This window comes from Pristis pectinata, chromosome 6 (assembly GCF_009764475.1).
Source record: "Pristis pectinata isolate sPriPec2 chromosome 6, sPriPec2.1.pri, whole genome shotgun sequence".
NCBI lineage: Eukaryota > Metazoa > Chordata > Chondrichthyes > Rhinopristiformes > Pristidae > Pristis > Pristis pectinata.
In genome coordinates, this window is record NC_067410.1 from 95,162,249 (window position 1) to 95,174,451 (window position 12,203).

The 12,203-nt window shown below is 40.8% G+C and overlaps 1 protein-coding gene across 14 annotated transcripts in view; it reads right to left on the bottom strand.

Moving 5' to 3' along the window:
* LOC127571818 (disks large homolog 1-like) overlaps window positions 1-12,203 on the bottom strand; it is a 339,770-nt gene that overhangs the window by 93,646 nt on the left and 233,921 nt on the right. For all 14 annotated transcript variants that reach the window (XM_052018549.1, XM_052018544.1, XM_052018548.1 and 11 more), the window contains 2 exons: window positions 10,548-10,684; window positions 3,761-3,905 (listed from right to left, as the gene is read on the bottom strand). In XM_052018549.1, the coding sequence (XP_051874509.1) occupies window positions 3,761-3,905; window positions 10,548-10,684 (282 nt within the window). The remainder of the gene's footprint in view (window positions 1-3,760; window positions 3,906-10,547; window positions 10,685-12,203) is intronic.

A 12,203-nucleotide genomic window follows, 5' to 3' on the forward strand; every position in this document is an offset into this window, starting at 1 on the left:
AAAAAGTCAGAGGAATTTGTATATTCCATCTTTCCCAAGAAAAGCAGTTCTCATTCCCAGAGCACATTGGAGTAGCACCAGATCACTTCTCTTTAAGTGGAAGTGTGCAGGGCAGTGGAAGTAACACATCATCAAATGTTCTGGTGATAGGACATAGATTTGGACAAATTTTACAACAGGTAATTGTCAGCCCTCTCGACTGGGAACAAGATCACACAAGACTGATGTAAAATAAAAATATAATTTTATCAAGACTAATGACTGCAGTTTCTTGAATCAATAGTTGTCATAGTCATCATTTCACAGGACCATGAGAAATTGAGTAGAACGTTTGCTAAGCTTCAATCCAAAAATAAATGTCAGGATGGTTGGCCTAAGGAGAGCAACCTCATTCATTTGAATGGGATCATTAACCTTGAGTGAAATAGGCTACATAGCAGCACTTTTTGGTGTTTAAATTAATTTACAGTAGCTAAGTGAAAGTATTATTTATTTAAATTTTAATAACTTATTTTTAAGCATACATTTTAAATATTTTTCAAAAAGATGTCAAAAGCCATCAGGATTTTCCAGGGACCAGACCCCAGGATCCACTGCCCGACACCTGGGCACTGCAGCAGTCTGCATTGCTTTGCAGGATGGCCACAGGAGACAGTCCTCCAGGTTGATTGCACAGTAAAGTTGCAAAAGGCATCTATGGTTGCAGAAGCCATGGTGGGGAGAGAATAAGGGCATGGGTGGCAGACCTGATCAAGTACAATCCTCCCCATCATCAGCATCATGCTGGTGGTCACTGCAATGATTTTATATATTTAGGGTTAGTTAATTTGTCAGTTTTTCATGGAATTTTGTTACCTTTTCTGAAGCTGATCAGAGTCTGTTAGGTCTCACCTTTCTAAAGAGGTCTTGGTCATCTAATTATGTTAACATGCTGAGGCCAAAATAAGCAAAGAGTCAAAAGTGCTGAGTGGCTCTCAGATTCCTCCCAATTATTACAGAAAAGAATCTTTGGCCAATTTGAATCACTCCATGTGATATCAAGAAACAACTGAGAGTACCAGATATAGCAAAAGCTTGGGAACAAACAATGTTCTAGTTGCAGTACTGAAGATCTGCATTGCGGAACAAGCTGAAGATCTAGTTAAGTTGTTCCAATACAGTTACACAGGACAGTTAGAAAGATTGTCCGAATATGTCCTGTTCCAAATTGGGACTAGTCTAATTCATTTAACTGCCACCCCGACAACTGTGAATAAGCTAAGTGCTGTAAGGTGGTATTGGGAATATTATCAAGCAGTACTTACTCACTAAACATGCTTACTGATACCCAGATTGGGGTTTGCCAGGATGGCTAAACTCCAGACCTCATCACAGCCTTGGTCCAAATGTGGACCATAAAGCTTAATTTCAGAGGCGAGATACAAGTTTCTGTCCTTGACATCAAGACAACATTTGACCAAGTGTGACATTGGGGTGCTCTGGTGAAAATTAAATCAATGGGCAAAACATTCATAGTTGGAGTCATACCTGGCACAGAGGATGACTTTTGCAATTGTTAAAGGTCAGCCCCAGGACCTCAGTGCAGGAGCTACTCAGGGCAGTGTCATAGATCCAACCACCTTCAGTTGATCATCAATGACCTTCCTCCCCTCACAAGGTCAAAAGCAGATAATGTTTTCTGATAACTGAATAATGCTCAGACCTCACCAAATAAAGTTATCCTTGCCAGCACACAGAAAGATCTAGATAACGTTCAGGCATTGGCTGAAATATTTCCCTTTTCTCTTTGCACTGATGCTGCCTGACCTGCTGAATGTTTCCAGCATTTTAGTTTTATTTCCAATTTCTAGCATCTGCTTTTTTTAAAATTTCCATTAAAATCCCAGGAATCACCACCAACCAGAAACTCAACTGAATCAGCCAAATAAATATTGCAGCTACAAGTGCAGGTCAGAAGCTGGGAAATCAGAGGCATGTGTCTCACTTTCTGACAACCCAAGTCCTTTCCACCATTTACAGCACAAATCAGCAATGTGACGGGAAAACCCTTCATGTACCTGGACAAATGCAGCTCCAATAACACTCAATCACCTTGACTCCTCCAGAACAAAGCTGATAGCTTGATCAGTACCCCATTCAGTCACCAATTATTGATCCCTTCCAACGCCTGTGCACAGTGGCTGAAGTGTACACCCTTAACAAAATGCACTGCAGTTGCATGCCAGGGCTGCTCTGACAAGACCACCCAAATCTCTGACACCAAGGAAAAGGGCTGCAGGTGCATAAGAACACTATCACAGACACGTTTCCCTCTGAATTCACATATCCTGATTTGGAAACATATCGCCATTCCTAAAGTCCTAGGGAAAAAAATCTGGCAACTTCAACAGCATTCGCCAGAATGAGTGTACAATTCAAGACGGCAGGCCCCAGCCATCTTCTGAGGGGTAATTAGGGCTGACCATTAAGACCCATATACCGTGGAATGAAATAAATAAAGCAATCTCATTTCAAAAGGAAGAATGCAGTTCACAGTATAGCAACAGAACCCTGCAGGGTCGATGACCTGACATATTAAGGTTTCTCTCTCTCCCCCCCCCACAGTTGCTGCCTGATCTGTTATTTCAAGCATTTCCTGTCTTTTTCTTCAGACTTCCCTCACCTGCCTATTTTGCTTTTCAATGCACTCCCAGTGTCCAGTATATGTTATGGTAGACCATGGAACAGTACAGCACAGGAATCTGCTCTTCTGCCCACGATGTCTGTGCTGACCATGATGCCAATTTAAACTAATTCCATCTGCTTGTGCATGGTCTATATCCCTCCATTCCTTACCTATTCATGTGCCTGTCTAATTGCCTCTTAAATATTACTATCATATCTGCTTCCACCACCTGACCTGACAGTGCATTCCAGGCATCTACCACTCTGTGTAAAAAAAAAATTGCCTCATAAGTCTTTAAACTTTCTATTTCTCTTTCACTTTCCTTAACTCTATGCCTTCTAGTTTTTGACATTTCCACCCTGGGAAAAAGACTGACCACCTACCATATCAATGCCTTTCATAATTTTACATACTTCTATCAGGTCACCCCCTCAGCCTCCAATTGTCCAGAGAAAACAATCCACATTTGTCCAACCTCTCCTTACAGCCAATACTCTAATCCAGCCAACATCCTGGTGAACCTCTTTTATATCCTCTCCAAAGCCTCCACATCCTTCCTTTAATGTGGCAACCAGAACCACACACAATACTCCCAATGTGACCCAACCAAAGGTTTATACAGCTGCAACATGACTTCCCGACTTTTATACTCAATGCCCCAACTGATGAAGGCAAGCAGGTCATATACATTCTTTACCATCCTATCTACTTGTGTTGTTACTTTCAGGGAGCTATGGATTTGTACCCCAAGATCCCTCTGTACATTAATGATCCTAAGGGTCTTGCGACTTACTGCACACATTCCACTTACCTCACACCTGTGCAACACCTCACACTGGTCCTGATTAAACTCAATCTGCCACTTCTCCACCTGATCTACATCCTGCTATATCTTTTGACAACCTTCTTCACTATCCACAATTATGCCAATTTTTGTGTCATCTTGCAATGTACTAATCAGCCCACCTACATTTTAATCCAAATCACTTATATATATATTACATGCATATGTTAAAAATATAAAAACAAATTTTCACAAATTAACTTGCAGCCTTGAAATCATTGCATGACATCAGTAAACTGGGAAAGACTTACAATTGGTGATGTCTGGAGGTGCATACCCATCATGCACATACATGCTGGTTGGCTTTGCAACCTTCAAATATACCACTTCTGCTGTGTTTTTTAAAGCCGTCACTGCGTCTTCATGGGTAACTTCATCTAGACTGGTTGTGTTGACCTAAAATGCAGAAGACAACAATGCTAATATGTAAATAAATATGGGAATCCATTGCTGGAAACCAGAGGTGTTTCCCAAGAACAATGTCTTCAAATATGCATTTGATAGTCAAGAGAGTTCAATATCACACGCTAATTAAATGGAAGTCAGCACACAAGTAATTAATAATAACTGCCTTTAATGCAGAACAGATTCTTGCTAACTCCCATGGCCCAAAATGTGCTTCTTGTTTAGCAATGGCTCATCTCTGACTTGCCACTACAATGTTCAGATTTGAAAGGTGGAGATAAGTGAATCAATTTATCTCTGACTTCCTAAATTGAAAGTTGCAGCAGCCAGAGAGAGACGAGCTGAAAGACAAGCAAAGGTCAGCCTGAAACAAGGGCTGGAGGTTGGTTGTGCTGACCAGAGGAGCCAGATGCACTTCAATCTGACTGTTCAGCTGCACCTTTTATGTGATTGCGGACTATAATTCAGTGCTTTTTTTGAAAGCAAAAGTCCTGCTTGATCTATGTTTTAATCAATTGTTATTACTTCAATAACTGTAATAGTTTTAATTTTTTTTAATTCAGAAGGATTTTTGTCTATGATCAAAAACATATATAAGCAATTTAATGGGCTTTGACAGCAAGCCAAAGGAGTGGGAACATTTTAGAATTCAGCAAAGGTGGACCAAGGCATTGATAAGGGAAAGTAGAAAATGAGATTCAGCGAGCAAGTAACATTAAAATGTCTTCCATGTATACACATATAAAAAGGAAAAGATCAGTGAACGTTAACCTGGGTCGTTTACAGACCAAGGAGCAATTATATTGCAAGCAAGAAATTTAAGGATATTTTCTGACAGTCTTCAAGGAAAACACAGAAAGCCTGCCAGAAACAGTAGAGAACAGCAAATCTAGAGTCAGGCAGGTGCTCCAGGAATTAAACATTAGTAAAAAAAAAATTATTGGAGGAAGTAATGGGACGGAAAGGCAATAAATCCCAAGGACCTGATAATTTATATCCTATGGTTTTGAAGATGTCAACTATAAAAATAGTAGATGCACTGGAAGCCATCTTCCAAAATTCCATAATTTCAGAATGGATCTGACAAATTGGAAGGTAGCAAATGTAACTCTACCCGTTTCATAAAAGAGGGCAAGGGTAAACAGGCTACAGACTAGTCAATCCAATGTCATTCTGGCAAAAGACTGGAATCTATTACCATGAAAATGGTAACAGAGCACTTAAAACTAATAATAGGATTGGTCAGAGTCAGTATGGATTTATGAAAGAAAAATCATTTTTGACAAATCTGTTAAGAGTTTTCCAAAGCTGCAGCTAGCAGAATAGACCAGGGTGAACCAGTTTCAGAAGGCCTTTGTTAAGGTGTAACACGAGATTATTAAATAAAACTGGAATGCACAGTATTGGCGATAATGTACTGATATGCATTTGGGACAGAGAACAATAAGAATAAATAGGTTATTTTCAGTTTGGAATTCTATGACTAATGGGATACTGCAGAGATTGGTACTGGGGCCCACACTGCTCAAAACTTCTCAATGTTTTGGATGAGGTGGTCAAAGGTGTTATAGCCAAGTTTGCTGACGAAACAAAGCTAGACAACATTGTGGGCTATGTGGAGGATGCAGAAAGACTTCATGAGGATGTGGATAGGTTAAGTGGATTGGCGATGACATGACAAATGTACAGAGAGTCAGCTGTTATAAGTTCCTGGGAATACATATAGCAGACGACCTGTCCTGGTCAACCAACACCTCCTCCCTCGCCGAGAAGGCAGAGCAGCATCTCCACTTTTTACGGCAGCTGAAGAGAGAAAACATGCCCTCGCCCACCCTCACCATATTCTACAGGGGTACCACTGAGAGTGTCCTGACCAGCCTGGTATGGTAACTGTAACAGCTCTGACCGCAAGACTTTGCAGAGAATTGCGAGTACAGCTGGAAAGATCATTGGAGTACCTCTTCCCTCCATCCTGGATATCTACAACACATGATGCACACGCAAGGTCCGCAGAATCATAGATGACCCCTTTCATCCCTCCCATGACCTATTTGTCCCACTGCCATCTGGCAAGCGGTACCAGAGCATCCGGGCCAGAACTACTAGACTGTACAACAGTTTTTTTCCCCCAGGCTGTCAGGCTCCTGAATACCCTAGAGGCAGTTTCAAACAAATGCCGTGTCAAAAGCCCTGGTTTGCACCACGGCGTACAAGAACTTTGGCTGCTGCTGAACACATTTAGTGCAACACACTAAGTTCTGTATTTTCTTCGTCCAACTCGGTTTTGCACTAACCCTGCATTAATTTTGTATTCTGTATATATCGTTTTTTTGCACTATTTGTACTTGCACAATTTTTTTGTCTGCATTTATTGTATGTCCTCTGTTCTATGTATGTCTTCTGTTGTGAGAGTCTGGGGGAAACAACATTTCGTTCCTCCATGTGTTTTTATAACATATGGGTGAATGACAGTAAAGTATAATTTGAACTTGATAATGTGGACAAATGGGAGGTCATCCACTATCATGGAAAAATAGGAAGCTGGAGATTTTAAATGGAGATTGAAAGGTGCTGGTGTTCAATGCTTATCCTTGCACATGAATCACTTAAAATCAATAAGTAGAGCAAACAATTAGGAAGGCAAACTGTATATTGGCAATTATTGCAAGAGGACTTGACTCTAGGGTGGAGACATCTTATTCAACTTACACAGGACTCTTGTGAGATCATAACACTACCAGGGCCAGATTTTTATCCCCAAGGATGATATACTTATGAAAGAGAGTGCAGTGAAGGTTCACCAGATTGAATCCTGGGACAGTAGTTTCATTGTACATAATGAAACATAGTGTTCTTGCAGGGCTTAGCAGTGCAGTTGCAGTGTTGATATTTCTGCTGACTAGATTGTAAAGAACCAGGGGTCACAGTCTCAAAATAATGGGTCAGCCATTTAGAACAAGTGAGAAGAAGATTCTTCAATTGGAAGGAGGCATTCTTTAGAATTTATTATTAAAGAGGGTTGTGGAAGTTTAGTCACTGTATATGCAGAGATTGATTCACTTTTAGACGATGTGGGAATGAAGAGGTATTGGGTTAATCAAGAAAAGTGGCAACAAGGTAAAAGCTCAGACATCGTTCATATTGAACAATGGGGCAGGAACGAGCGGCCTACTTTCTGAATCTATTTTATGTTCTTATAAAGAGCAATCAAGGGGCCATCCAGCAGTCCAGGTTAACCACGTGCTTTGTGGGATGATCAAGGCAGAAAGGCCTCCAGGATAATTGAAACCATGGGGTAGCAAAAAGTATGGCTGTGGATCCAGGTCTGATGGCAAGCAACTGGCTGGATCAAGAACAACCCAGCTTTTTAATTGAGGAGTCAATGAGCTCAGCACTCAGAAATGGTAAATAAAATAAACAATTTATTTTCTTGGTTGAACCCTGAAGTGTTTTATGAATGGACATTGGAAAAGATTGAAGAGAAGGCAAAAGAGAGAATAAGGTGCACTGTATGTGATTCCACTCAAGGTTTCCCTAATCAACTGACCCCAACTTCCAAATTAATAACTGCTCTTTGATTGAATGAATAAACAATCCATTATCTCCACAACTGTCATCTACACCATTAGATGCATTCGATCAACACAGGTAACTGCCTGGATGTGCAATAAAGATAAATGGCTTGATCACAATCACCCCGCCACCCAGGTTTGTATTAGGAAACAGAACTGTCACCAACACCATATTCTTTAACTTCCCAAACCTTCTCATCAAGTTTTTGCATTTTCATAGGTTTGAGACAGATTCTAATTGCATGGACTTGGAAAGTGCAGCAGCAACATTCAGGAGGTAAAAATTCTAATTCTAATGTGTTACAGGGTACGGTTATGAAATGCCAGCTTCTGGAAAGGAGAAAATTAGGTGTTGCCAGAGAAATGGAAATCATCTGAGGCAGAGTGCAATAAAAGTCAGGTGTTTTTATTGGTTTCAGTCTCTCTTTGTCCAGCTCTCTACCAACATCCTCAGATAAACAGGCCAATTATACATTGAATATCACTTAACTTTTGTTTTAAAACTTCTGAGAAATGGAGTGTAACCTGAAGCAGTAAATTCGATGGTCAAAGCACTTTGAGGGAATAATGGGTTTACTGGTTACATCAGCGTAGTGCAAAAGAAAGCACTGCAATGCTATAAATTTTCCTACAGCCATGCCAAATGGATCTTGAACAATAAGAATCTCATTGAGAATTCAAAGGAGCAAGTGTTTGAAACATTGATTAGGTTCCATTCAGTATCAACAGTTCAAATGAAAATCCTCAATTAACAAAATTACATTTTATAGCTATTCCAATTAACACTTTATAAACATTGAGGAACAAGGCATAATCCATATATTAAGGAACGGTAGTGTAGCGGGTAGCATAACACTTTACAGCACCAGCGACCCCGGTTCAATTCTGGCCACTGTCTGTAAAGAGTTTGTACGTTCTCCCCGTGTCTGCGTGGGTTTCCTCCAGGTACTCTGGTTTCCTCCCACATTCCAAAGACGTACAGGTTAGGAGTTGTGGGCATGTTAAGTTGGCGCCGGAAGCGTGGCGACACTTGCGGGCTGCCCCCAGAACACTCTATGCAAAAGATGCATTTCACTGTGTGTTTCGATGCACATGTGACTAATAAAGATATCTTATCTTATCTTAAATTACAATTACAGTTCCTACTACTTGAATAAGTTCTCAAGTTCCAGCTGTGATGAATGAAAAAATGGTGCTATTCTTCCATTAATATTTCAGACCCAAAAGGATGCAATTGGCAGCTAGCTCAAGGTGAACCATTGATCACATCACCCAAAAATCAAATTTTCCTTTAGGACAGTCAAAAATCATTCTGCTGGCTGCTACTGATGGGTACATTTTTCCTCTGGGGAAATTACACATCAATTATGTGAACTGCACACTCTCTTGCTCTGTGTTCGAGAAAGCAGGCTAGTAATTTCCCTCTCCTGTGTAACACAAATACCTTATAATTAAAAACAGTCATGTTGCACTTTATTGACAGGTACCTTGACCCGAATTGTGTTGACGGATAGCTGGTCACCACAATTTGTGCTTCAGTGTGTGTGAGGCAGAATCTGAGACAGGTTGAAGCACAGATGCTGGCATGACTCTTCACTCCACTGATGGACTCTCCTATGAGCCCAGTGACTCGGGAGGAGCTAGGGCTGGATGTGGTTCATATCCAGCCATCAGCTTTATGCCAGGAAGGGCTAGCATGTGAATGGCAACCTGAACATTTGAATGGGATCACCAAACCTATGGAAAAAGGGCAGGTAAAAACAGAAAACACTAGAAACACTCAGCAGGTCAGGCAAAGAGAAAGAAAGTTAACGCTTCACGTCAGAGACCCTTTGTTAGAATTGGGAAAGAGAGAAAATAAGTTAGTTTCAGTTGCAGTGAATGTGGGGGAGAGATGGGTAGATCAAAGGAAATGTCTCTGAGAACAAATGAATAAATGTGGTAGTTGGAGGCAGATTATGCTTCTGTGTTAAATGTTGTTAGCAGAAGGGGCTGTGGAACATGGTCAGCCAGCCAGGCTGTACTAGTAGAAAGAAAAACTGAGTCAAAATCAGATGGATGACAGGCAGAAATGGCCTGTTCTGATACAAACAGGCAGAAAAGGCAACTTAGAAATAAACAGCTTTCCTAACTCACTGTTTGTATCTGAACAGACTATTTCTGCTCATCGATCTCTGATTTTGGCTCAGTTTTTGTCTCTCTACTAGTAGAGCCTGGCCTGTTGGGCATGTCCCTCGCCCCTGCTATTAGCAATGTTTAAGACAAACAAAGCATAATCTGCCCCTAACTCCTAAATTTACACACTGGACTCACCCTAAAGATATTCCCTTTATCCTCCCCACCCCTCCCCACCTTCTCTGCAACCAAAAACTTATTTTCTCTCTCCCAGCCCTGACCAATGGTCTCTGACACGAATCATCAACAATTTCTCTTTCAACAGATGTTACATGACCTGAGTGTTTCCAGCATTTTCTGTTTTTATTTCAGATTTACATCATCTGCATTTTTTTTAATGTATAGACAAATGATTTCATTCCTTTATTATTAATTACTTTAATGTGCTTTATGAAAAAAAACCTAAATCGATTAAAATTCTCTGGCAAGTACTGAGTATCGAGTCCAGGCAATGGGCTGGGTCGAAGACAATCTGGTCATTGTACTTCATCAGGTCCTTTTTTCTGGCTGTCATAAATGCTTTGCGGGACATCATAATCAAATGTTAGCCTTTGATCTGGACTGTATTTGAATAAATCTGAATTAAAAAAAAGTACAGATGGTCTCCAACATATACCCAATTGTTCCTTTTCGGAGCTATGCAGTTGTTCAATTTATGTCTTTAGAAGAATATACTTCCATACTAGGAAAAGGAGCCACCATTTTGCTTTCTCCTTTATACTAACCTCCCCTTAATTGTTAATGCAATTGCTTAACAGGTAACAGAAAAGTGTCAGTCATCCCTGTGACCGAAGCATTCAAACAACCTCTGACCTGACACAGCCTCGTCATAGTTTTACAGACCAAATTTTGTTTACGATTCACAGAAAATACACTAAAAACTTACTGCCAGAATTTTGTCGCCTATCTGCAGCCGGCCGTCTTTATGTGCTGCCCCTCCTTCAATGATTTTGGTTACGTAGATGCTGTTATCTCCTGGAATGTGCTGGTTTCCTACACCTCCAGCTATACTGAAACCAAGACCTTTTGGGGAATAATAAAAAAAGGAATACAATTCATATTTCAATTAAACTAGAAAATTTGTGTTTGGGTGAGGGGAAGAGAAATTATTCAAACAGCCACAAGACATTTCCTAAGCCAGTACGGCACAGATCAATAACTCTCAATATGATCATTGTGCAATTACATACTCTATGAACTTAACATTTCCAGAGGAATGTTTACAAATGCATTTGCAGGTTTGCATTTATTCATCACCTTCCATTTTGACTTTCATTAGCACTAACTCCTCATTCTTATATTACTAGATACAAAATGTTTTCTAACAAGTTCTTTGGGAGACGAGTACAGCTTGATGACGAGTGCTGATATCCCAACAAAATACAAAGCAAAAAAATTAGAATCAGAGTCATACAGCCAACCTAATCTGTGCCAACCATCAAAAACCCATTTAAACTCATCCTGCATTAATAGCATTTATTCTGCCCACATTCCCATCAACTCCAACCACCGCCCCATAGAACAGCACAACACAGGGATAGGCCCTTCGGCCCATGGTGTCTATGCAGACCACAATGTCAAATTAAACTAATCCTTTCTGCCTGCACATGACCCATGTCCCTCAATTCCCTGCATATTCACGCACCTCAAACACCACAACAGTACTTCTTTCACCACCACCCCTGGCAGCGCATTACAGGCACCAACTGTTCCACACATCTCCTTTCAACTTTTCCCCTCTCACCTTAAAGCTTATGCCCTCCAGAATTTGACAACCTTCTTCGTTGTCCACTGTCCCATCAGTTTCAGTACCACCCACAAACTTAATAATTATGCCACCTACATTCTCATCCAAATTATTAATATATGACAAACAACAAAGGACCCAGCACTGGTTCCTGTGGCACACCACTGGTCACAGGCCTCCAATCTGAAAAACATCTGTCCACTAGCACTCTGTCTCCTTCTACCAAGCCAATTTTGCATCCCGTTGACCAGCTCACACTGGATCCCATGTGATCTAACCTTCCAAATCAGCCTACCATGAGGGATCTTGTCAAAGGCCTTGCTAAAGCCCATGTAGATCATGTCTATCATCCTGCTTTCTTCAATCCTCTTGGTCACCTCTTCAAAAAACCTCAATTAACTTTGTGAGACACGATTTCCCAAGCACAAAGCCATGCTGACTATCCCTGAACAGTCCTTGCCTTTCCCAATGCAAATAAATCCCATCCCCCAGAATCCCTTCAAATAACTTTCCCACCATCGATGCAAGGCTCAACGGCCTGCAGTTTCCTGGCTTAGCCCTGCTGCTCTTCTTAAATGTCACCTTTGCTTCCTCCCCCATCTCATCTGAACACATTTCCTCTCAGAATATTAATTTCCCAGACGTGCCTTATTTTGAGTCGCATTTCAGTTACATTATATTCACACATTGTGCTTGCGCCTGCGTTCATCAGCTTTGCTTGTTGCACTCTGCACTCCAAACCTGAATTTGTCTGCCTTGATATCTTTGTCTGGGCTCGCCTAATACTGTGTACTT